This window comes from Pyrgilauda ruficollis, unplaced genomic scaffold (assembly GCF_017590135.1).
Source record: "Pyrgilauda ruficollis isolate IOZ18807 unplaced genomic scaffold, ASM1759013v1 scaffold107, whole genome shotgun sequence".
NCBI lineage: Eukaryota > Metazoa > Chordata > Aves > Passeriformes > Passeridae > Pyrgilauda > Pyrgilauda ruficollis.
In genome coordinates this window covers 1,159,927-1,187,025 of record NW_024508877.1, presented here as the reverse complement: position 1 = coordinate 1,187,025, position 27,099 = coordinate 1,159,927, and the positions used below count along the sequence as shown (strand labels likewise).

The following is a 27,099-nucleotide window of genomic DNA, read 5'->3' as shown; positions in this document are numbered from 1 at the left end:
CTTTCTGGACACACTCCAGCATCTCAACATCCTTCCTAAACTGGGGCCCCAGAAGTGGACACAGTATTTAAGGTGGAGCCTCACCAGTGCCAAGTACAGGAGAAGAATGACTTCCCTGGTCCTGCTGGCCACACTGTTCCTGGTACAGGCCAGGTGCCATTGGCCTTCTTGGCCACCTGGGCACACTGCTGGCTCATGTTCAGTCAGCTGCCAACCAGCACCCCCACATCCCTTTCTGCCTGGCCACTGTCCAGCCACCCTGTCCCAGCCTGTAGCACTGCAGGGGGGTGTTGTGGCCCAAGTGCAGGACCCAGGACCCCATCCACCGTTGGAGTGAGCGTATCCAGCCTGTTGAGGCCCCTCTGCAGAGCACTCCTGCCCTTCCACACTCTCCTACAGCTTTGTGTCCCCTGCAAATTTGCTGATGGTGGACTCAACTCCCTCATCCAGATCATCAATAAAACAGGACTGGGCACAACACTGATCCCTGGCCCCCAGCTGGATGCAGCACCATTCACCACCACTCCCTGAGCTCGGCCATCCAGCCAGTTCTTAACCCAGCAAAGAGTTCTCCTGTCCAGGCCATGGGCTGCCAGCTTTTCCTGGAGGATGCTGTGGGAGATGGAGTCAAAAGGATTTGCTGAAGTTCAGGCAGACACATCCACAGCCTTTATCTGGTCATCAAAGGAGATCAGCTTGATCAGGCAGGACCTGTCCCTCCCAAACCCAAGCTGGCCGGGTCTCAACTCTTGGCTATCTTGTAGGTGCCATGTGATGGCACCCAAGATGATCTGTTCCATAACCTTGCTGGGGTCAGGTCTGTATTTTTCTAGACCCTTCTTCCAGCCTTTCTGATGGATGCATGTCACATTGGCACCTCCAGCCATCTGGGATCTCCCCAGTGAGTCAGGACTGATGATAAATGATGGAGAGTGCTTGGTGAGCTCTTCCACCAGCTCCCTCATCACTTTGGGGTGGATCCCATCTGGTCCCATAGACTTGTGGGCACCTATGTGACTTAGCAGGTCTCTTTTTCTTCTGCTTGGATTACAAGGGGGCTACTCTGCTTCCAATCCCTGTCTGCTAGCTCAAGTGTCCAGTTGCTTCTCCCCAGAACAATATTCTTTGGAAAAGTTCTGTGAAGGTCTGCCTTGCAGAATATATGCCTGAATTTCCTTTTCCTGCCAGCCCTATAAATCTGCTCTGATTCCTTAGGTTACTAATCTCCACAGATGATTAGACACCTTTTTCCTTCAAAACTGATGAATGTGGGCCTAATTTGCCAAAGTCATTAAATTGTGTTTCACTTTAAGCTTAGTGAATCTCCTGCTGGAGGCAAACGTACATTTAAGTATTTTAACACAAGGGTGTCTCATGTAGGTGGACCTTTACATCTTTGTTAGCTCAAATGGAGCCAGTTAAAAGTTCTAGGCCAAAAATATTTTTTTTAAAAAATTGGTTCTGTTAAAGTTCCAGTGTCTAAAGCTCTTGAGCATAAGAGATCTGAATGGGCAGATCCTATAAAATACCTTCCAAAATGTCAGCCATGAACACATGGCTGACATGAGTAGGTGCTGCTGGATGCTTGTCTTTTGGGCAATGACTGTATTCCTAAGTGTCACCACAGAAATGGGTTTTCTTGTGGTGGAAATTTTGCCTTAGCACTCCCTTTGTGACTACAAACAGAGCTGGGAGGATGCTGACCTTCAGCAAGAAAATCAGGGTAATATTTCCATGCAAGGATCCTTGATGTTAAGGCCCAAAAGCCAGAGGAGGATTTATTTGCTTTGGGTTCTGTCATTTTGGCCATTTGGCATGACGTCCCCTAAGTTTGAAAACAAATTTGGATTTTTTTTGGAAATGCCTATGCAGCTCTATTGAAAAGAGGGCTGCTGAATTAGACAGTGGGGTTTGACCCCAACCTGGGATTTTAGGCAAGCAAAAAAAAAATCTACTGTCCAATTAAACTGTAGAGCAGTGGGAATTTCCGCTAGGCAGAAATGTAATTACCCAGGCTGGAAGGTGACCAAAAGACCAGGACTAACATCCCTCCCATCTTGTGAAATATGTTATTTTTCTGCACTCAGGGCTTCAATTTCATGTCTCATCTGAAAGATGAGTAGGACAGCAGTCACTAGGAGCTATTTCCACTTTACAGTCCTGAGAGCTGGTTTAGACACTCTTGAGAGTGACAGAGATGGAGAGGGGAAAGGAGGCATTCATCCAGGACTGTAGTGATGGACCCTTTGATAATGCTGCTCCCTCAGTAGAGAAGATTCTTCATGCAACGTCTAAGCAGAGAGAGTTGCTGCAGGTATTTCCCTTCACAGGTCTCCGAAGCTGTTAATTTATTTGGAGTGGAAGCTTGATTTAGGTTTTATTTGCCCGTACACTACTTACCAGGTGTCTCTCAGAGCTAAAGTTATTGCTTTCCACCGGGCAACAGAATCATTGAGTCCTGGTGTCACTGTACCCAATTCTAATTAGGAAGAACTCAATATATAACCCAGGTGTTAGTATGCCTCTCGAATCAAAGCCAGGTATCCAAAAAACCTCAACTTAAAAGCAGAGTTCTTCAAACCCTTTTTTTCAAACATTTTTCAGCTCAGTCCGTGAATGATAAAAGTCCTCACAAAATCATTCACCTCCCTTAATGCATTATGAAGTGGGAGGTATTGTTACACCAACAGACTAGAGATTCTTTCCTGATATTTAGGACTGTGAAAGCAGTAAATAACTTTTTTTGTCTATGTGAAGAAAAACATAAAATTAAGAATCTAAAAGAAAATGTTGTATATTTCCCCTTTCCAATAAGAGCAACATGGTTTGAAAGATTAGGTATGTTTAGTTCCATATTAACTAAAAATATACTTCCCCATAAAATATACTTACACCGAAAAAACCCCTTAATATTTTTTATAAATTATGATTACTATTAAAACCATATATGGTAGCTGCAGTATAGAGATCTATGTATGATCTTTCCATTCAGTTAAGCAAGCAAGGATGAAAATAAGAGAAGTGGAATTATTCCAGAGTCATAATGTGCATTGGCTATTGTCAAAGTAAAGTAGAATTTCAACCAGGTATGGAGATCCTGATCCTTCAGGACTCTGCTCACAAGAACTCCACACGTCTTTGGCACCTGAGGATGAGGACATGAACAGCCTAAGATGACTTGGGGGAAAAAAGAGATGTGAGGAAGGACTGGCAATCTGGGCAGATATATTTCAGCTGCTCATATGATAAAAAAGAACATTTCCATGGCGCTGCATTGCCAGCAGCCTGCACATGACTGTGCCTCCCAGATCCCTGTCATGCTGCAAGACTCCAGGCTATTGTGGTGTAAACCATGTTGCTCAACTGAGATAGTAAAAGATTTGAATTTTTACAGCATGTTTAAACTGAAGATCTCCAAGCTCTGTCTAGCTACGGGCTTTAAAGTTTACTCCCAACCCAAACTTTTCTATGATTCCGCAGTTAATTGAGAAAATATTCTGCTTTCAGGGAGGTATCACCCATGCTTTAATACAGAGAAATAGATGGTCAACTTAAACAATGAAATGGTGTAAATTCAGTGCAGCTCTCCTGGGTTTTGGTGAAATAAGAAGTTGAAGGTTTACGTTGAAGGATCTGCCTTTGCTGCTTTCCACTCCACTAAGACTGAAACACGCCACCTTCACAACCACTATTCCTGTGAGCACCAAACCAGAGAGACCTTTGGAATGGGAAGTCAAACATGCTCTTCTATGTGATTTCACTTGCCAGTAGACATCTGAGGCAAAGACTTTAGTGTCTGGTAGGATACTTCACATTCGTGACTTTGTGTGAGCTTCAACTGAGAGTCTTATTTGAAAGTTATTGTTTTGATTCTTTGTTTCGATTCTTTGAGGACATCTTCGTAGTCTAAAAATTAATTTTGAACTTTACAAAATTCATTTGGAAAATAGTTACTGCATCACTAATGCTATGTTTTGCACAGGGATAGCATCCTACCATTTATTAAGATCTTTTAGTTTTCCTCACAATAATGCATGCTATCAGTACTGAGCACACACCTGAGCAAGGCTGGGAAGGAGTGAATTAAAGTGAAAAAATGAGAAGCATCCAGAGTGATTTCATGCTGATCTAGAGCCTGCTTAACTATGTAGGAATCTCCCACTGATAAAAATGAGGCTTAGATCAAAAGATACAGGAAGAGAAAAGGAGGAAGAAAGAAATGCCCCCAAAGCAAGCAGAAGAGGTAAAGACAATGCTGACATCTTTAATCCTTATTCAAGGAAGGTGGTGATGCCCAGTGGAGCTACCTCCAGTAGGCCCTGCCCTTGCAGGCAGGGACTGTTTCATTTCTCCCAGGCTGGAGGCTTGTCAGTGACTCTGATATCCCAGGACGGTCATTGCTTGTAAATTATTTTAGCCCCTCAAGTGCTAATCTCACACAGATTAGACAAGGGTGGAGTGATCTCACACAGATTAGACAAGAGTTGAGTGGAGCAAGAATTACAGGGGTTGCTGTAATCACCAGGACCTGGGCAATTCTCAGGAGTGGCATGATCCTGTTCCTGCTTCCCCATGGCCACTTCCACAGCTGCTGATTTAATGCCCAGCTCCCCTTGGACCTGTGAAGGGATGGGTGGGTGCCAATCAAATGTTTTTTTCCAGAATGAGGTAATGTGGCTCACAAGCAGTTACTGCTTGTGTCCTGTTTGGAGGCAGTGAATGCTGTGGGTCAGAGGGAGTGGGAAAGCCCAGGGAAGATGCCCAGTGATCTCTCTCATGTCCCACAGGTCACTTCAGTGTCCTGCTGGGTGTGTGGTTTTGGAGATGTAACCAGACAAGAGAAGGCCAGCTTTGGTGCCAGCATGATTCACACCCTGTGTCAGGCAGCCAGGCTGCCTGGATCTCTGCTCTGGGACCCAGAAACATGATTAATTAGTTAATTTATGAAACTATGGGAAAGGCAGGGAACACAGTCTTACAATTTTACTTTTTATAGGAAGAATTACAGGAAATTATGGCAACACTGGGAACCTGCTGTCCCAAAGCTTGTAGAATCAGCAGTCTTGATGGAGGTGCTGGGATGGGGTCTATGAGCTTTTTTCCCCCCTCCATCCAGAACCCACTGCTCCATGGAAAGCAAAGATGAGCTGTCAAGAGTCACTGGACTTTGGTGGTAGAAATGGCTGCAAATTCACATGTAGGTATTACATGTTCACTGCTTTTTTTCATCCTAAAGGACAACACACACCTTTATAAATGGTGTTTAAGTAGCATATTCAAAAAATCATTCATTACTGGAAAGAGGGCCAGGCCTGCTGCTGGTGACTTATTAATGGGTTTATAAGTTATTACTATTTTTTAAATCAAGGAATGGACGTGCTGTGCTTTGCCCTGAGTTAAACAAAACAGCCTCTGTGTTGCACAAAAACATTGCAAGGAATGTGTGTCCTTTAGAGAGTTCAAGATCAACAGAAAAGAGAAAAACAGGGTCAGAGTTGACATCTCAAATTTCACCCATCATTTTTTCTAACATCAATGGTGTAAAACCAGGCCTCAGCCTTCTGCATTAATTTGGACAGGTGGAGTAGCAGTGATGGTACCTCACTCTGTGCCAGGCTTTTTCACTTTGGGCAATTAACTTTCAGCCAGACTTGGGTATGAGTCATGAAGGACACTTAGATGCTGGAGTTTCATCAACTTTCAGCCTAGGTTACCTCTGAAAATCTCCTCTGTATGTTTCCGTGATCATGTTAAAGAAAAGTCTAATGAATTTTCCATTTCCTATTTTAGTTTCAAGAAGAGGAGGCTCAAAGGGAGAACTTATGGCTCTCTGTGACTACCCGAAAGGAAGTTACAAGGTGGGGACTGTTCTTTCCTACTATGGCTGCAGTGGAAGGTCAGAGGAAATGGCCTTAAGCTGAGACAGGAGACATCCTGACTAGATATTAGAAAAAAATCTCTGTTAGGGTTGTCAGGCTTTCGACTACATCACCCTGGTGGAGTCACCATCCCTGGAGGTGATTAAGAGGCATCTGGATCTGGGTGATGTGGTTTAGGAGTCAGAAAGGTGGTGCTGGGTTGATAGTTGGACTTAGAGACCTTTTCCAACTTTGATGATTCTGTGATACTGTGATTCTATTTACCCTGACAGCCTGAGGGGCTCAGTGACTCTGTCTCTACTGACTCTCACAATGTGGCTTTTACTAACTGAGGACTTGAGCCCATGCTGGAATCTCAATGAAAGTGAATTTTGTTGGTTAATTAATATTCTGAATGGTGGTCTGTTTAATTGTTATCTGTTTGTACTGTGGGTTTGTCTATGGTTCTGTTTATGTTACCGGGATGTTTTGGAGACATTTTCCGTAAGTGACGAGATGAACTGAAGGCTTCAACTTTGATATTCTTAACTCTGTATTTCTCAGATATCAATAAATAATAAGATTTAGATTCTCAGGTGTTCACTGGTTACTACTTCTCCACTGGAACCAGAAACAAGAACTGCTGTCACTTGGCTAAGAAAAAGCTAAACATATAGATTAAGTTTGCAAAAGACTTCTTCACTCCCATTCATTGTATTGTTTCTTTTGCTTCTCTCTTGTGTCTTGTCTATTAAGGAAACATTCAGATGATGTAATTGCAGGCATTTTGGGCATCAATGCAAACCCTCAGCTACTCAAGACAGTCTCTCTCAGGTCCTAGACCCTCTCCATCAACTGTAACAAAAATGTAGATGACCTTGAAGTTTTATACTTTGACTGACACTTCGAAGTAATTCATCCAGCCAGGTTAACCCTGGCCTTTAGTTAGCAAACTGCTGAGTGTAGGAGCTGTCCTGTCACAGGTTTTTATGCTGTTTAGCACACAGCAATTTTCTCTAGGAACAACAGTAACTACATTTCCTACAGCAGTAGCCTGAGAGGATGTCTACCACCATTTCTGGGAGGATGAAAAGAACGTTCTAGTTAACGAGAGACCTGCAAACACGAAGATGTGGCTCCATGCACCTGGCTCACAGATTTGGGTGACTTCCCGAAGAATGTGTCTTGCTGGAAATGGAATGCACTGCAGCTTTTAAAGAGCAGCCTCACTACCCCAACTTTGTGGAAGTGACAAACCCTTCTGAGCACTAAAGGCTGCCATGAGCCCGAGGGGAGAAGGGGAGTGTGCAGCTGGATGTGAGTGCGTATTTGCGAAGAAGGGAGGAGCGATGAGGAAAGTTTCTCCTATGAAAGAAATGATCTAATTTGAAGCAAGTCCCTCATGGGAAGAGCTGTGACAGAGGCTGCTCTGTTCCTGTTAATTTTCACAGTGCAGCTGTCAGCGGGTCTGTAAATAGTACTCTGCGAAGCCAACGCTTCCTATCCACACATCAACCATTCAATTAACAGAAGAACAGAAGAAGGAAATAAAGTGCACCACAGCCTTCTATCACGGCTTTGATGTTTTCCAGCAATTTATGAAAGTGTACACAAATCTAATTACAAGCCCCACTGCTTCCCATTTACATGGAGCTCCTCAAGTTCAGAGCTGTTTATATCAAAATAATTGTTAAAAATACCTCGGCTGATCTACGGCATTGTGGCCCCCCACTCACCGGAGCCACCAGGCTGCTCCTCCCAGGGAGTTCTTGCCAACTCAGTGCTTTGGTGCAGCCTGCTCCTGCAGAATCTGCTTCCCCACCACTTGTGAGTGCAGCACCCGGGGCTACAGCTTCATCGTGCCCACAAAGGCCCATTTTCCTCCTTTTCTCCACCTGCTCAGAGCTCCTTCTGAAGACTCAGCACTGCTTTCCCCTCCACCCCGAATTCACCTAAATATTCCTCTGCTGTGTTAGTGGGGGTGAGCACAGCTGTTCACTGGTTTCCACAGTGGGGCTGTGTTTGAAGGCAGCCTCACGGAGCTCTGCAAAGTCATAGCTGCGCCACGGGAATGCACAGCAATAACAGCAGCCATCATTAGTGTGAGCTGGGGGTGGTTTCCTTGGTGGGGTGCCTGAGCATCCAAAGCCAGGAAGATGAGGACCAGTGCCCCACCATTTGCCATTAGCTTGAAAGAGGCTTGCCCAGGACAAAACCACTTGTAAGTCCTGGTTTAGTGCCTGGCATCCCTGCCCATGCCAGGGTGTTGGAACTAGATGATCTCCAGGGTCCTTTCCTACCCAAACCATTCTGTGATTCTGTGATTCTTGGGACAGTTTTTGATACACTCATATTTAAGTCCCTCTTACCTGACAAGCCAAAGAGGTGACAAATTCATTTAGCTTAAATAATGGGAAAAAATCTCAAATGGTATGAAGAGATGGACAGTACATTGTCTAAGGAAAGAAGACAGTTTTTTCACCTGACTGTTACCCATGTTTTGCTGGGAGTTTTTGTACTATGGGTGGACTTCCAAAGAACATGATGGACAGCTGCTCAAAATCAACCTCATTCAAGGTGTTATGCCATTCATTTATTCATGCTCAATAAAAAGTGTAAAGTACAACAACTAGAGATCTAATCTATATGTCATCTAACAACACTGAGCAATAATTGCATAATTTGATATCAATGGTTCCTGGGCAGAGATTTGAATTTGGTTTTGTCATTTGTGTTGATAAGAGCTGCATGGAAAAATATTTAAATGAAAGCCTCCAAGTTAACAAAGTTGTGCGTTGCAACACTACTGTTTTTTCAAAGTTCAGCTAAACTGAATCTTTCTCTGAAAGGCAGACGTCTGTTCAGTGCTTGTATCCAAGTCTCACATTTTCCCTTTTCACAAAAGCAAGCATTCCATCTGAAAAGTTATTTTCATGGAAAATGTTCAGCCAGCCGTAGATAGACTTGGAATGCCATTGCCTGGATGCAGAGGAAATGCAGTGCTTTGACCAAGCTGCTGCAGACTTCTGTAGTAAAACAAAAAGAGGATTTGGCCTGTGTGGAAGGAGAAGTCACCAGAAGCTGGAGGCCTTGATGTCCTTAAACATCATTAATTAAAGAAAGATATAGAATAAAGATAGTACTGACAATTAGTGTGTTAAGCAAGTTCACAGCACATCTAATGGAACAGGAGTCAGGGGACTCTGCTGCAGGATGCCTGGTTTCTGAATCCCAAACTGCTTTATCTGGGCAACAAACATCCAGGACAGATTTCAGGTCTCTCCACGCTGAACGTGAAGTATTCATTTTAAGCTGCACTGCCTTTATCTTTAGTTTTTAAGCACTGGTCTTTTTTTCATTCTAAGTTGCACTTTGGACGAAGAACCACTATTTTGGAGCTGGAGTACAGCAGCAAATTGATGCCTAAAATTAGCTAAAAAGCACACTTCTATTTGGGCTTGCCTATTAGTTTGACAGGTTTCAAAATCTATTTCTGTAAAATAAAATTTCTCCATAGGTATCTATTTCCCTCTATTGATTATAAGAGAAACTTAGATGACAAACTTAGATGATAACCTCACACATGAGTTTCTTAACTTCTGGATGTCTCAAATTAGGTTAGATGAGTCCCACCTCAGGTATTCAGTCTAAGTCTGTTATTGAGTTATCCATTATAATGGGACAGGCATGCCCAGAAGGTGATATTGCCCATCCTAGCACAGAAAAAGTGAAGAATGCACAAATCTCTGGAAATGTCTCTCACTCCTTTCTGCAGGAATCCTAGAAGATATTTAGGATAGGTCACAAACTTTCAACAGTTAAAGATAGGTCAAACACATCACACTCTTCACTTCTTCTCACCCCTGTGCAGGAAATGTACAGAGTAACAGTACAGTTCTACCCCTTCCAGGAATGAATTCATAATCAAAGAAATTCCAAGTTGCCACAGTGGGCAAGATGGTGAAAAGAGTGCAAAAATACTCTGTTTTTTAGCCCTGTGTAACTTCTGGGTAGGATAGCTGCTGTGACTTAAATGCGTGTGACTCTGCCCTGTACTCCACTCTCTTGAGATCCCTCCTGCAGTGCTGCATCCTGCTCTGGGCCCCAGACACAAGAAGGACATGGACCCGTTCGATCTAGTCCAGAGGAGACCACAAAGATGCTCAGAGGGCTGAGGCTCTTCTCCTGTGAAGACAGGCTGGGAGAGTTGGTGTTGTTCAGGGTGGAGCAGAGAAGGCTGCAGGGAGACTTTACAGCACCTTGCTGTGCCTAAAGGGCTACAAGAGAGCTGAAGAGGGGCTTTTGACAAAAGGGTCTGGAGTGACAGGAGGACGGGGAATAGCTTCAGACTGAAAGAGTGTAGGCTTAGGTCAGCTGTGAGGAAAAAATTTGTGGCTGTGCCAGTGGTGAGGCAGTGGAGCCTGTTGCCCAGAGAAGCTGTGGGTGCTGCATCCCTGGCAGTGACCAAGGCCTGCTTGGATAAGGCCTTGACCAACCTGGTGCAGTTGGAAGTGTCTCTACTCCTGCTAATGGACATGTAGATGATCTTTCAGGTCCCTTTCAATCTAAGCCATTCTATGATAGTCCAATGAAGTTTTTGGAAGAGTTTGTTCTGTGTAGGTGGATGGACAAGGCCACATCTTAGATTAGTAAGATGTGCTCTGCAGAATGACTCTTCTGCAATTTGGCTGCTGTCCAGGTATGAAGACATGGGGAGAAGGAGAAAACCAAGCTAAGGATAATGCCTAGGAAGGAGCATGACTGACAGGTAGAATGATAATATTGTCCACAGTGATTGAGAACGAAGGTGGAGGATAGAAAAGACAGGTTTTGGATGGCAAAGTTCAAGAGCTCAGTTTTATACATATTGAGCTTGTTCTGACAGCTAAACATCCACCAGGAGATGGAAAGACGGACAAAGATTTTGGGTTGGACAGGAGTCAATCCTGAAGCAGAGAAATTAGTTCTGCAAGCTGTCACTACAGCAATAGCAGCTGAATTTGTGTTGGTGGAAGAGGCTGTTAGGGACAAGACTTGGAATAGGAAGAGAGGAGAATGATAGGAAGGACCTGTTTATGTCCCCATATGGATGGGAAACAGAGACAGGAGGGAATGGTGTAATCAAAACTAAAAGTACAGAACATATAATTACTGTAAATATATTATAAATACAAGCAAAAGTATGTGAAGATTATGATTTCTTATAAAGGATGATACAGAGATCCAGTAAAATGGTCTTATAAAGCTGATGAGCAAATGGAAAATATGATCTAAAAAGACAAAAAGGCAGCTCTCTTGACAAGTAGGTATAGAAGGAACTTTGTTCCTGCTCAGAAGTAGGGGATTTTGGGTAGCTTATTTCTAAAGGAAATTGATTGTGTAAAAATTGGAAAGATTTAGACTTGGTGGACCCTCAGGAGAAACAAGTGCCTTGCATTGAGAAACGGGTTTGTAATGGCTGATGGTCAGGCACTTGTCCAAGGTAAGGTTAATTAAAAAAAAAAAAGGAAGAAAAAAAGAAAGGAACTTTCATAAAAGAAAGTTGCCTTTTGAAACTATTAGGCAACATATGTTGTGTGAACAGGAAGTCACAGTAGAGCAATAATCCTGACAGCTGTGGAGAAACAGGAGTCTGCCGCAGGAAGGAACGGCTCGAGACCTGACAAGAATGATGATGGATGCCCTGCTGGTGGTACACGAGGACAAACCAAGAGATGCTGAAATTGGCTGAGCCGCAGGAACAACGTTGAGTTGGCTTCGCAGCCAGGCAAATGAGGCCAGTCCTAGTGGTGAGAGGAATGGAAGGGGGCAGAAGGAAGATGGCAGAAATGCGCTGCTCCCTCCCAAGCATGATGGGCTGCGGCTGCATCTCACCACGAGGTGGCTGCATTTCCCTGTGAACGTCCAAGTAAGTCCTGAGCAATGCTGCAGGCCCCCAAGTACCATGAAAACAAGAATGGGCACTGAGATCCTGGCAGCATTTGGCCTATCTCCTTCTAAGAGCCTCATAGATTTTCAGCCACTGTGCGGAAAAATCTGTTGTGCTCCATGTCTTCATTGAGTGTTGGTCGCTCTGCAGGTCCTCACAGGTCTGCAAAGACATGGTAGCAGTGTTGTGCCTGCTTGTAGCTCATGGGAGACACAAGGCAATGCCATGTAAGTTAGCTTATGTAATGAAATGAATTTCCTCCTTCCTTTTTCTGTGAGCTATGAGTATGTACTGTGAGGTTCAGCCAATCCATGGAAACTTGTAAAGCTGTGGAAACTTGATTCTGAGTCTGAATGGCCACCTAGTAAAGGATAAATTTTGTTGTTTTTTCAGATGCCCAGCTCTGGTTATTAAAGAATATTTCTATAACAGGTGTTTGAGTCGGATAAGTCAAGAGGACAAATGGCCTCATAAAATTGATCTGTGAAGTGGCCAAATTCTCAGGTGTTTTGTATATCCCAAGCTCAAGTGATACCACCAGGAGGGAGACATAAGTTTTTTCCAGGTGGCTGTGACATGAGTATGTCTTTCTAATCCAAAGTGTTCTGAAAGTAGGAAAGGAAAGGCCTGGGGAGGAATAACGATATTTTGGATATACTAGATCTAGACAAAACTTTAACTCTCCTTGAGTTTTGTCTATTTTTTCGTGTCTTCCTCTTGCCTTTGTCACAGGAATTTGCAGGGTTTTTGGGATGAGGACTGACTTTTTACTAACCCTTTTTTTGGTACCAGACCCTACTGAATGAAATTCTTGATGTCAGATTACAGACTCTATCACTTTGGGTCAAAGTTTGAAAGAAAGTCACTAAAAGTACCTCTTTAACCTGTCTCAGGAAAGATGTCCATAATATACCAGCATGGGGTGTCAGCATCAAGCCCAACATCTGGGTTTTTTTTTAGGAGGAGTCTTTTAGAAAGTGGTTCTTAAAAGTATTTAAGTACTTCAAAAAATGGAGACCCCGTATTTGAGGAGACTTTTTTTGTTACCATCACTGGTAAACATGTACCATTTTTAAACAGATTTGTCTAAGATGGGGTTCCAAAAAATGAGATCTTGATAGTTTGCTAGTTTTAGAAACCTTTTTGCTTGTAAAGAATTTCCTTTTTCATCCCTGCAAAGATCTAGAGAAAATCTGTCGGGCCCATTTTAAACTTATTTGGATAAATTCATGAATTTACATTAGAGTCTCTTACTGGAAGGGAGATTTTACACTCTCAAATATTTTTAATTGAGCTTTCTTGTATCCTTTCCAAGTTGTCAACATGCTTCTTAGCCTTCCATGATTTATACTGTGAATAATTAGTAATAAAAATAATACACTATTATAATAAACCAAAACAACTTGTACCACATTTTCTTCTCATACTGACAGTGGAATGCCTTATATCCTTCTCAGTCTCATGTTGGTGTACAAATATCTATTTGCACAGAAATACAACCCCATTTCTATTTTCTATTCTTAATTGAACAATCAGTCTTGAAACCCCATATGACTAGAAATTTGTGCAAGTGGACTGATCCTTCAGGTATTTCCTGGAAGATCCAGTAACTGGTCTGACACACTTTCAAAGGGCAGGTGTAGGGCACCAGACTTATGCCTAGGTTGGTACTTTTGTGGTAAAAGTGACAGGCACCCATCACTGCTGTGATTTGTCTCTAGCCCCTAGCACATGATGTGAACATGCTTCTCTCTGCTGAGAGCTGGCAAAAAGTTCTTTATCCTTTGCCTAGAGACAGGGCCTCTCTGAGGAGGGAAAACGAAAAACCCCCTTACACACCAGTTTCTACTTGATTCATCCCTCCGAAACTTGAATGGTTGTGTCAATGGCAAGTCTGACCCAAACTTTTTGGCATGTGTGAAACATATGTCTTTTTTTTCAGGCCATCAAAACTGCTGGTGGCAGAACACAGCACGCAGTGGTGTGCTGTGCCTGTGAGGATTGACACTGCCATCCCAGCCTCTCCTCTGACGAATTAAGCACACCCAAGGCCCTGGGCCTGCCTGGATGATGAGTTGCAGAGCATAGATAAATAATTTCTCCTCCTCAATCAGGCCACAGAGCAGCCAGGGCTGGCCCAGTCCTCACTTGCCTGTGTTACAGAGCTACTCACCGGCATTGTCTGGCTGCCATGCAAGGCATTGATGGCAGCCTGGGCCTCTGCATGTGAAGAGTATTTCACAAACGCACACCCTGCAAGAGGAAAAAAAAAGAGCATAAGAAAGTTTGCATGGATACCATGAAATTCCATCTAGCCCCTATCCTGTCCCCAGAACTGCCCAATAATACGGTTGTGAAGAAAGTATAACAACAAAAGTGTCCTGGTCCTTTTTCAGAGTCCAGACCTCAGCAGCCTGAGGACCTCTTAAGGCTAAGCTGCTTCCAGAATTTCCACATTACTTGTAGTAAGTACTGACAGACACAAACTTAGCAAGAACATCTTGAATCCAGTAATGTTTTGACATCCACAGCTTTCCATGGCAGAATCTTGCACAGTTTTACAATTTATTGAGTGAAAAAGCTGCTTCTTTTATTTATATTAGACCTAATGATGAGTGCTCCTCCCTCTGTGGTTGTGAGAAACAACATGGAAGCATGTGCAAGTTACTGGAAAGCTGCACATTCTTGACACAACCAACCACAGGACAAGTGTACAGAAGGTATTCAAGTCACTCCAAACCCACAAGGTACCTTATAATTTCACTGCTTGGTAGAGCTCTGTGACAGACTGCCCAGAGCTTGTCTTGGCTCCAAGCCACTTAGGTCTGGCAAAGCATGAGACACCTTCTGGTGAAGTAGCAGGGGTGGGAGAGGTACCCATGTGTTGATTACCATCCTGCCACCACTAAAACTTGAATCTTAGTTTTTCACAGCTGCAAAGTCAGTGCCTGTGTAGGTGTTCTCTTCTGGACATTAGAGAAATGTGGGTAGTGTTTCTCTGGCCTGTATTGCTGTGTGGGGAATCTCACACTGAACTCTTACATAAGGTTTTAAGGCAGAAAGGTGCATTTATGGGTATGTGCTGGAGTGCAAAAATGATCAACATTTCAAAGGGTTACATGCACTTCTAAGGTGGGGGAAAGTATTGCCAACACTCCCAGCTACAAGTAAACTGACTCGGAGATGGGAAGGGTAATTTCCATATGCTAAGGCAGTTTCTGGAACAGATTGGGAGAGATCTGAGAAGTTTTGGCTTCCATTCCCTTCTATTACTACCAATAACTTTTGAGCTTTTAATCAATTTGCAAAGCCCTCTCAGTTTTCCTGAAGGGGTACAGATTGCAGGGCACGGGATGTCAGTCCTGACAGTGGGATGGCTCTCCTTCAGCCCCTTTGCAGCAAGTTTAGGGAGTCTTCACACCCTTTTGGATCCCTACAGTGCAGGGTCAAAGTACAAGAGATGAAAGTAGAAGAATGAACCCCAAAGGTCCCTAAAATCATCACTGCAGGCTGAGAGAAGTGCGATTGAAGAAAGCAGTGATAGCCTATTCTAAAAATAAGCTACACATATAAAATATCTTACAGTTCACTTTGAGGGCTGTTCACTTTGTGTCACCCTCTCAGCACTGTGCTTGGGCTGTATTTCAGGAAAGGCCCAATGATTATTGCTAATAGTTGGATCTAATTTATAAGGAGCTGAGAAGAGACAATCATGAGAAAATGAGATAGATAAACTTCAGCTGGAAACAATAGGGATCAATTATGACATAATCCCAGCCCAGCATTCCCAGGCTCCTGAGATACTGCGTCTTCCTCTTCATTAATCAGAGATAATCCAGAATTAGGGTGTTTAATTATTTGCAGAGATTCTTTTGTACTTTCTGCCTCTAAAAAGAAGATGCTGATTAGCAAATATACAAAAGCTTTCCAGTTCCAGTCACCAACTTAATTTAAAGCAGGATTTTTGGCTGTGGTACTGCTGTCATGTTGAAGGCTTCACTCTTGTCAGTGAAGTTCACCCCTGTGCTGAGGGTCCTGATGGATCAGTGGAGCTGGATAAAGGTGGGAATAAAGGGAGTAGCAGGCATTTATCTTGTTTAATGCTCAGGATGCTAATGGGATACCTCCTACAGCTTTCTATTAACTGCTTCCAGTAGGTTTTGAGGTAGCAGGATGAGTGAGAACTCAGCTTTTACTGGTGTAAATGGCAAGGCAATAGCAGAGATCCCAACGTTTTGTCCTTTTTGTTTGTGCATTCAATCAGATGCCTTCTGTACACAACACCAGAAGTGCATATAATCTTCCTTCCCATTGTCTGCCTCCAGGACTGCCTCCAGGAGCGGGTGAGCTGGGGATGTGAGTCATGTCACTCTTCTCAGAACAATGGTGTCCTTTTGACAGGAGCAGCTCTGGACTGTGAAGGGATTTTGACACACACAGACATATAACCTCTGCTGAACAGGGTGATACATGTGCTTAAGGTTTTCTTGTTCCATTGCTTCCAGACGGGAGCTGGAAGGTCTGCCCTGATTGTTTTGTCAGCTTGGAGGAGACTGCAGAACCAGGCCCTGGGATTGTAAGGCACCCTTGTGGAGGGTGCTGTTGGAAATTTTTACTTTTTGAGTTATTGAGGCAGACTGCTGAATGGGAAAAAAATTAGAAAGGGGAAAAGAATAGCTGCACTGAGAGCAGCAGCAATGAAGACTCTGTGGGTCCTTCTGGATCCACTTCAAGTCCCTCACCTGTACTCTTGCCTGGACCCTGGTAAGCTTTACCTGGAGTGGTGCAGAAGCACTCCATCCTCTCCCAGGAAACACAGGTTCTGCGTTCCCCTTCAGGGTGAGAAATTCCTCAGTCCCAGCTCTTCTACCACTTGGTTGCCTGCTCCAGCCACTGTTCTAGCACTGCAACTCCTGCAGGAGGTATTTCTGCAGACTCTGAAGGCCACGGCCCATGGCTCAGGAGGGCACCCACGTCTTCAGGAAAGGCTTAGGCAGCTTTTTGGCTATGCCTAAACTGTGATAGGATTATTGTACTGAGCTACCTGAAGGGTGTAGAGGCTCATCACAGGGATACCTGGTGAGCTGGGCAGGATTTAAGTGCATGGGATCTGACTGCTATCTGGAATTTAGACAATCTGCTTAAATCTCAACTTACATAGAATTTAAGCCTTATGGGTTTTACCCAAAATAAGTAGCTCACAAGCAATGTGTGTCACATATTGGTTTCTAGCAGATGGAAAACATTACAGACTGGGAATAACTTTGTGGGAGTTGTGGCTTGCCTGACTGTCTCCTAAGATAAGGGCACTAGCCTTAAGTTTTCCATTGGATTGACTGCTCTGTGTGCATGTGTGCATGCACGAAACCGTGTGTGTGTAAATTAGGAGCTTCACATTCTCAGTAAGTAGCACCAGCAAATGGAAGCTGGTAATATTAACTCTGTCAAGGCTCAGTATTGATCCTGAACAGCTCAGTGAAACGTCAGCCTGAGACTGCAGCCTGCTAGCAGTAATAATTAAACTGGTTAGCAATATGGAGCTGCCACTCAGATTCTGTCTTATAATGAAATTGTTTTAGAAGGAAAAAAAAAGAAAAGATAGAGCAAGTATTAAGACAAGTCTGTGGGTTGGATGTCCTCTGGAATTTGTTTCTTACAGAACTCACACTTTATTGCCTTTATTATTACTCTGTTTAACTCCTTTGTCATTAGATTTCATTCCAGGTGGAAGCAGACAGACCTGTTTTTTTTGCTTTTCCCCAATTTACTGATTTGCTCAGTGAATGACATGCTTAACTGTTAGCTCTTATGATGGTTGGAGCTTCTCCAGGACATCCTAGCCTACTACTTCCCTGTGGGCCAGCCCCTGTCTTTGGGTGTTGTGGAAATGAAGTAACCCCAAAACTGAAAAACGGTGCCCACAGCTTATTTTCAGCCATTTATATCAAGAAGGCTGATCTGTGCTGATGACTGTTGAAGGCTGGTGTAAAGTAATTTTTTTGGCCGCCAGTGATTTTATGGAATACCCATATCTTTCTCCAGTGCATCACTGCAATTTGGATTTTTTTGCCTCCCTGTTGCAAAAATGTGCTGGTTGATGTTGTCACTTGTCAAAATATCCAGTGAGATAAGAACTGTGTTGGCAGGACTGGCCTCTTCTGTGGTGTTGCACATGCCAACACAGTTTATGCTCTATTACATGCAGATCAATATTTAATGGACACATTAACTGCCAGGAGGAGAGGGTTTCCTATTCAGATTGAAGTTACTTTGTCTAGAGACTTTTGGGGAAAAATATGACCTTCCTGCACAAGAAAGGAGCCTCACTCATGCCTGGGCTGTAGCAGAAGATTTTTTGTGCTATCCAGGTTAAAAAAGTGGCAGAAGGAGGTAAGGCACCTAGTTTTGCAATGAGGTATTTATGTGTTTAAAAGAGTAAATATGTAATGAGCATAATATTTACACTGGCACCTGTACCCTTGCAGCTGCAAGCACTGGCTGGTATGAGTCCTTGCAAAGACCAGGTGAAGAAGACAAAGACCTGGGGCTGTTGGATGAGACACCAACAGAGGCGATGATGGAGCCAGTGAGTCAAGATGTAAAGTACCAATATTGGCTTTTTTTAAGGAAAGAGTCATCCTGGTCAACAGGAACAGGAGTGGGGAGAGTCCATCTTGAGTGCAAAGGCCCTGTTCAGAGGGGAGGCATCAGTTTGCATGTGGTGACCCATAGCCCACTGGAGATGAGTGTTTTACAACGTGATCAGCTTTTTCCTCTGATGCACAAGCAGAGAGTGACCATCAGAGTAAAAATGTGCCCCCTCCTAAATAGGAGGTGCTGTTCTGGGGGCTGCATGATACTTCTGTCACTCCAGAAAATGAGATATACACGAAGACCAGGGTCTAGCTCAGCACAGGCATCCCTTACCTTTGCTGTTGCCATCAGGTCCCCGGAGGATCGTGCACTCCTCGATGTTGCCAAACGCCTCGAATAGCCTGCGCACATCGTCTTCCGACTGCTGCTTATTGAGCATGCCCACAAAGAGTTTTCTGTCTTCTGGAACAAAATAAAGAGATGCTTACCATATTTCAGGAGGGATGTGAAAGCCAGGATGGCTCAGTATCACATGCAACACAAACGGTGACTTCACTGAGGTGACACATCGCAGAAGCTGCTAATCTTTTCAGGTGGCTGGCTCAAAAAAGCTTAACAGCTTCTGACTTCACATGAGTACTTGGAAATAATCCAGCAAATTTTGGAAAAACCAAATCACCAAACAAACAAAAACGGTTTGGTTATTTATAAATTCTTTATCTGCCTCTTAAAATCTGGGCACCAAAGTCTTCCAAATCAGCTTCTTCTGATCAGTTTTTGCAGTCAGTTTGCAGTAGCTGAAATGACAACACTGCTCAGACTGCAATCCAAGAGGAATGTGATAAATATAGTAGATTGGAATCAAGTCCAAATGAAAAATAACATAAGTTAGTAGCCCTCGCAACACTAAATAAGTTGCAGGAAAAAAATGTTTAACATAAGCTTTTTAAAATCAGGATATAACGGAAGTCACAGCCTGTAAACTGGAGATTTGTCATTCATGCCCACTCAGAGACATGTATCTACAAGTTTGGATGAGATTTTAATATATTTATAAAGTTCATTTGAAATGAGCCCAAAGTTTTTGAAACTTAGATTGTTTTTTGAAATATAAAGTTAACTTATACAATTGTTAGTATATGAGATAGCTCAGGCAGGTGGTATTTAGTGCCAAAGCAGGACATTTTCTGCCAGTGGATAATTGTATTTTGAACAAGGATGCTCAGTGTGACCCAGCACTGTGCACTCACAGGACCAAACGTGTCCTGGGCTGCATCCAGAGCCCCGTGGGCAGCAGGGCAGGGAGGGGATTCTGCCCCTCTGCTCTGCTCTGCTGAGACCCACCTGGAGCACTGCATCCAGAGCTGGGCTCCCAGCACGGGAGGGACAGGGACCTGCTGCAGTGAGCCCAGAGCAGGAATTGGAACTGGATAACCTTCAAGGTCCCTCCCTACCCAAATAATTCTATGATTTATGCTTAGACTTAAACCAAGTTTGGGTATCTTCATGGGACACCTCCAGAAAATATTGGTAAAAAAAAATGATTGTCAGAAGGATCTTAGAGGAGACTGAGTGACTTCTCTCAATCAGGTTCCTCTCCAAGACTACTATCATTACACTGAGAAAAATGGAAATTTACATAGTTTACATCGTGTATGTAAACAGGCTATTTGCACATGATTCATAAATGTCTTATTTATGATTCATTAGACTCTATGTAAATGTGTGAACCAAGAGGGTTTTTTCAGAGCACATTACAGAGCAGATGTAACTAATTTGAATAAGTATATGTAAGTATCAAAATAATTTTTTAAAATTTAATTTATTTTTTAGTGTACAGGTTAACCTAAAGCTGAACAAAACACTGGTTTGCAATAACCCTTTTCTGGCTGACTAATTGGGCAATTCATGTCACTTTTGTTCACTGAGAAATCACTGGAGTAGGCAATCTGTTCTGCTTCAAACCAGTGTTTGATCAAAATTCCCCTCTCCAAGATGCACCTGCACATTGGCAAATTACTTTACAGCCTTGGATGTGAATAATTTTTCATGCAGTGGCTATTGAATGAGGATATTAGGAGCTTTCAACCCTGCAGTCAAGTTATCCACAACAACAAAAAGTATACTGCCCACAGAAAAGCAGGAATTATGTTGCCTTCAGCTAGGCTGCTGAACTGGTAGGAAAAATAGGCTTAGGGAGATACAGGTAAACTTCTGATAGGTGAGAAAAACGGAAATAGCCTTCTGGTAGACCTATTAAAGCAAGAAATATTCCTACTTTATGTTGGAATTTATTATGCAGAGAAGTGTTTTGAGGTCTTTGCTGGCAAAAAGCCAGTCCAGACTGTAGTGGTGCACAAAGCCCCACCTAAAACCATGCAACTTGTAGGTTGTCCCCACCTCACAAGAAGGTGATTTGGACATATGAAAGGCTTGTTTGCCCAATGGCCAAAGTGTCCTGCAAAAGAGACTCTAAGATGTGAGGTACAAGCCTTAGGGAAGGAGCTGCTGTGCACTGGGGAATGTCCTTTAGTCTAGGGCATGATAGAGCCTTAGGAAACGAGTCCAGTCCAAAGTCCAAAGGTTTCCCAGGTGTTGGAAGAAAACCTACCTAGCAAATGGGACCAGCTTCCTGAAAGATATTTTAGGAAGGGGGCAGATCAGCTGGAAAGAGCTAGGAACATGATTGGCAAAAGGTCTTGCCTAGAAACTTTGTGTCTGTTAAGTGCTTCCAGCACAAGAGAAGAGTGTCATATTGTTCTTTATACAGCTTCCCCTGTTTCAAATAAGCTGCATCAGCAAAAGCACTCCTCTAGCTGTGGAACTGTTTTCACCAGACTTTTAGCTAATATAAATGTATCATCTAAAAAAAAAATAATAAAAAAAAAAAAAAAAAAAAAAAAAAAAAAAAAAAAAAAAAAAAAAAAAAATCACATCCCTCCTCTGTCAGCAAAACTCTCTAGTGTGGAACTGGCCTGAAACTGCCTTGTCTGGTCTAGTTTATGCAAAGCTGAAACCAGGTGTTTTAGGAACTGCTCAAATTATTATTTTTACATCCCCTCACCCCACATCTTTGCAGTGCACTGGGACTGCACTGGCTGGCAGAGGATGTGGTGCTTTGGTGAGCTACCCATCAAATGGTCATCTGAACATCAGGTCAGCTCTGTCAAAGGCGAGGATCACCTTCCCCAGGAACTGCTGGTCCAGGGAGATGGTGTGCAGGGGATCCCCGTGGACAGCCACTGCTTGGACATCACCTCCAAACCCATCTCCAAACCAGCATCCTGAGAAACAGCACCCTTTGTAGTCAGGGGGATAATTTGTTATATCTGCCATCAGAACTCTACACCATCACACTCTAGACTGATAAAAAATGAGTTGATTTAACAAGTTTTTTTACTTTCAGTAGTTTCTATAACAAAGTGCTGCATTTGCCTCTCACATCCCAGCTCTTTCAGGGAACTCAACACTGTGTTTTAACAATTTTTATCACATATCCTGAACAGGAAAAGAGAGGGAAGAGTCCAGCAGAAGGGACCATTTAATATGTTCCAGGTCTTGGCTAATGATTTTTATCCTATAATGGTCTTTTATGAGCTTCTTACACTCTGGACATCATCATACACTACTCTTCCACATCCCAGGCAAAAAAACTGGCATGCCAAGCACCAAGAAAACTACTTCTCTTTTGTAAATATGCCTAAAAAAGTCCATGAGTTTGCAAGAATAAAATTAAGAGGGGATGTGCTGATGTCATCAAGGTGTGTTTTGAGCATGTGTGCACACCACTGATGCTCCTCACCAGATGTTTCCAGTGTCCTCTAGTGAGATTTGAGGGTGCTACATCCTACAAAAATCTGAATCTCAGGCTGCAAACAAGCCTGGAGCAGTTCTAAATGATGCTGTCCCTAAGCTCTTCCTGCCTGTAGGGTCTGTCTCTACCGAAAATAATCCATCCATATCATCATCCTGAGTCCCATGCTTCGTCCTTTTTCAGTGAGACATTGTTCCCACTACACAAGTCTCAGGATCCACACCTAAATTTCAGAGCACCGGGCAGACTCAGTCCCCTCTCTCCTCCACTGCCAGGCTCAGTGCTCAATGCCATTTCAGACTGTGGGACTGTGGGGCAAAAAATCTTCAGACCAGACTTCCTAAGACATGGGTCCCAGACCAAAGTGAACACTGTCCAGGGCAGAAGAGAAGGGTGAAAAGAGGCCATGATCTGACAAGCCCCCAGCGTGAGCTGCCAACATGACCTCGTGCTCCAACCTAAACTGGTCTGTGGCCACAGAGAGGCAGCTGCACCTACCTGCTCAACAGAGATGGGCACACAGGAAGAGCATCCTTCATCTCCTCCCTATGAGGGGAATGAAGACAGTGAGCTTACACAGCTTGTCTAAGAGCAGGTGTGATGAAAGGGACCTATTCCATGTAGCCTCCTCAAGGCCAAACATGACTGTGCATCAAGTATTCATTCACATCTGAGCATCTTCCCCTTCCTTTTGTGAAGAACAGCCTGCCCAAATTTCTGTCTGTTACATTCTCCCACGTCACAATTTCAGTTTCTATCTCATCTGAAGGACTCCCCGCTAACAGTGCTGCAGCAACATCTCTAAACTGGCACCACTATGAGCAGTGACACTGCCCTGCAACATTGCAACTGAATGCGGTGTCCTTGTGAGCCTCTTCTCCTCATATTTTTGTCTTCCCTCATCATTGTACACCCCACTCTCAGTCTTTTTCTACAAGGTGAGTCATCATGCCTGCTTTGCCATGGAAATATCCAACCATGGGCAGATATTTTTGTGTGTGGTGCCACCCAGGAGAGCCAAGGAGGTTTTGATGGTGAATTCTGATAATACTGAAAATTAAGTCCCTTTCAGGTCTGCCTTATTTTGCCATAAATAAATCACAACAGTGACAGAAGGCAGCACTCCAAGATCCTCACAGGAGGACAGGAAGCGAGAGAAAGACCACTGCAATGACAAATCAGAGTTCTCAGAGGTGTCCCTTTGTTGACATTTCCAATACCCCTGTGGAACCAGGCTTCCCTTTTCTTGACCACTCTGCCAGAAGTGGAGGCTCGTGCCTGTCAGGAAAAGCAGGCTGCAAAGCACCATGAGGAGAAACAGAACTTGTAAGATAAATATACAACATCTATAGACCTCCCCGCAGTGTTTATATGCAGCCTTAGCACCTTCCCCAGTGCAAATAGGGGTTAAATTATTCCCTGTTCTATTTGTATTTAAATGTTATGTTTCCATGATGAGTGTAAGGCAGAGGTGTCAGATGGGCCCGGGCGAAGGAGGCTGCACACGTGAAAGGTGAAATAATAGAGTGCTGCAAACCAAATGCTGAAAGGCGATGGGAAGGGGGGACACTGGAGCGAGGGGGAGAAGGGGGAGGACGGGCACTAATTAAAGAGACAGAAGGGACAATGAGATGCAGGATGTTTGACCCTATGTGGAGCAAGAGGACAAGAACAAGAATCACAGCAATTGTGGAGGGACTGGGGGAAAATTAGGGTCACTCGCAGGGAGACATGACACAGGATTGTGTTTATCCAGATAGCTCTCGCTAATGTATGTGTGTGCGTGGGGGTACATTTAGATAAGAGTGTATAAATACACTTGTGTTCTTGTATTCCTCATGCAAAACAAAGAGGTTGAATCCTTGTATCAGGAAAGTGTAAAGCAGCTTTACCATCTAGAACTTCCGAGGCCTTGGAAATGAAGAGGGACAGAATCACCATCTCTGCGTCCCAGGCTAATTTATACAGTTAAAAATTATTTGTGCCTGCTGCTGTTCCCCTCCTTCCTAAACATGCTTGCACACACAGAGGGGGAGCAGCTGCAGTGCCTTGGTGCTGGCACTGGGAAGGCCTTTAAGTTTATCTCCTTGGCACCACGACACAACAAACAAGCAGCCTGGAGAAGTTTCTATGCAGGTGTGTGTGAGAAGAAAAGCCGGTGCACAGGACCAAGTGGCACATTTACCAGAGAGGATGCAAGAAGCAGAGTTGATCTTGCTTACCCACTCTCCTGATTCATCCTTGGCAAAGAAGGAAGAGAAGATAGTACTGAGAGTGCTCATGACATGCACAGAATGAAAATGGTTTGGGTTGGGAGGGATCTTAAAAGTCATTTGGTCCAAGCCCCTGGCAGTGAGGAGGGACATCCTCAACTAGAGTAAGTTGCTCAGAGCCTTGTCCAACAGAATCTTGAAAGTTTTCAGGATGAGAAACTCCCCTCTGGGCAGCCTATGTCAGTGTTTCACCAACTTTGTGGTGTAAAAAGTATTTCTTGTATCTAGAGTGAATGTACTCTCTTGTTTCATTAGCAGGAGCCCTTATCCTATTGGCAATATTCAGAAGTCTGTGTCCACCTTTCATAGCTTCCTAAAGTATTTAAAGATCCCAATAAAGTCTGCCTGAAGCCTTCTCTTCTCTCACCCTGTCTTTATAGTGCTCCATAGGGTGCCCCAGCCCCCTGATTATCTCTGTGGCCTCCTCTGGATGCTCCACAGCAGGTCCACAACCTTTTTACACCAGAGCCCCAGAGCTGGGTGTAGCAGTCTCAAAAATACAAAAACAGCCTCACAGAAATGGAACAGAGGGGCAGAATCACCTGTCTCAACTTTCCTTTGACGCAGTTCAGGACAAGGCTGGTTTCTGGGCTGCAAGATCCCATTGCTGACTCATGTCCAGCCTTTCATCCCTCAGAACTCCCAACTCCAAACAATGGGATCAGGCATATGCCAAAGTGACGTGGTGAAAAAGAGCTATAAACCTGGGTTTCTTTCAGACAGTCGTGACCAAGGAATCCTCCACAGGTCAAAGAAGAAAGAAGGAGCTTGAGAGAAGAAGGGTGAGCTGCAGATGCCCTGAATATTATGAAAGTTTGGATTGAGCTCTGAACTCAAATCTGCAAGCTCAAGCCTGTCATTCTCTTGAGCCAGAGTGCCCCAACACTCCCCTTAACCTGTGCTAATCAGGTGATCAATAGGCTAAAAACAGGGCATTTCCCAGGGCCTGGGTTTCACACTCCTGTTGCCATTTTCACAGCAGTCCTACAGCTACGTGATGATGATTACCACCCTTTCCACAGGGGAAGTGATTATGAATACTGTTGTAGCTAATTGTAAATTAGCTAATTATCTTATCCGTGGTATCTTGCTGGAAAATACATGAACCTTGTAAACTAGAGGTGCTTCAAAAATTAGGATGGGGGAAAAATCCAACAAGATTCAAAAGCCCAAACAACAGGAGCATAGTGCTACCTAACTCCAAACAATAGCAAACAAATTCTCCTTCCACCTGCACCTCCAATTTGGCCCCCTTTCCCTCCTCCTCCCCATATCAAACAACACCCTCAAGGGGCTAATTCTGCTGCAGGTTTTAAAATGTTTGTTGAGTTCACCTCTTCCTTGCAGCTGGGTGTTGTGGGGCATCCCTAATCACATCTTAGCAGGACTGATTTCTTTGCACTGATCTCTCCCCCTCCTCCCTCCTTGGTTTGGTTTTACTTAACAGATCCTTTATATCCCATACGTTAGCAGATATGATTGCACAGCTGCTGGTCTCCAACTGCTGGAGACAGAGGCTTTGAGACACCCGGGCTAGAGAGAATAACACTAATCTGAACAGCTGTGTGATGGGGACAAGCGCAAATGAATATAAGCCCAGGTGTGGGAGCATAATTCTCCCGTGCAAAGAAGGAAGCTTCATCCCACAGGTGCGTTACTCTCCACTGTTGCATGTCAAAAACTTAGTTTGAAGGATTTCTCTTACTTAATTGCTTGGCTGCACTCTACGCCTTGACTTGGACATGGATCCTGTAAACAGAGTGAAAGAACAGCTGAACAAGAGACACAGGGTCTGTCTGATTCTGTTTGCTGTCTCTGCAACAGCTAATTTGGATGTCTAGGGAACAGTAAAAGAATGGAGAATTTTGTTGATCCCCCCCAAATATTCTCCTCGAATTCAGTGCTCTGCAATTCAGGGAATTATGGAGTCTGCAGTGTGGGGTTTTTTGTTTGGTTGTTTTGGTTTTTTTTTTTTGTTTTTTTTTTTTTTTTTTTTTTTTTTTTTTTGGTTTTTTTTTTTTTTTTTTTTTTTTTTTTTGGTTTTTTTGTTTTTTTTTTTTTTTTTTTTTTTTTTTTTTTTTTTTTTTTTTTTTGGTTTTTTTTTTTTTTACTTGTTTTGTTCTGTTTTTTTTTCATATGTAGTAGTTTCTGATGGGTCTTTCTTTGATGTAATTGTTCAGTGGACTTTTGAACCCGTGTGTGCTTGCAAGCATCCAGCACATCCTGCAGCGAGTCATTCTCCAGCTTAAGCATGCACTGAGTCAGGAACTTCTGTCTTCTGCTTATTTTCAACATGCCACGAACTATTTTCAATAGACAGAACCTAGATCTTACTTTGGGAAAGTGAGAGTGAAAATCATTCCTGGTCCAGTTATGGAAGAGTGGACCCATGAGGATATTCAAGAGCCTGGCTGAAGCTCTTTTCCGTACATTTCAGACTTTTTTGGGATTCCTGAGTCCCATCTTAAGCTGTGCTTTGGAAACTAGGGAAGGCAAAGCCTCTTTTCTCTTAGATTTGTTATTCCTGGTACCAAAGAGATGCAATTACTATGCAATTACTGTTATTAAATACTTATATCTCTGCCAAGGACAGCAGGCTCAGTGGAAATATGAGCTATGTAAATTACCCAG

The 27,099-nt window shown here is 43.5% G+C and overlaps 1 protein-coding gene across 47 annotated transcripts in view; it reads right to left on the bottom strand.

Moving 5' to 3' along the window:
- The window catches only part of CELF4 (CUGBP Elav-like family member 4), a 670,311-nt gene that overhangs the window by 60,184 nt on the left and 583,028 nt on the right, over window positions 1–27,099 (bottom strand). For 24 of the 47 annotated variants that reach the window (XM_041471988.1, XM_041471768.1, XM_041471925.1 and 21 more), the window contains 2 exons: window positions 18,715–18,843; window positions 13,961–14,040 (listed from right to left, as the gene is read on the bottom strand). In XM_041471988.1, coding sequence (XP_041327922.1) covers window positions 13,961–14,040; window positions 18,715–18,843 — 209 coding nt within the window. The remainder of the gene's footprint in view (window positions 1–13,960; window positions 14,041–18,714; window positions 18,844–27,099) is intronic. The other 23 variants (XM_041471770.1, XM_041471934.1, XM_041471614.1 and 20 more) reach the window with 1 other exon arrangement.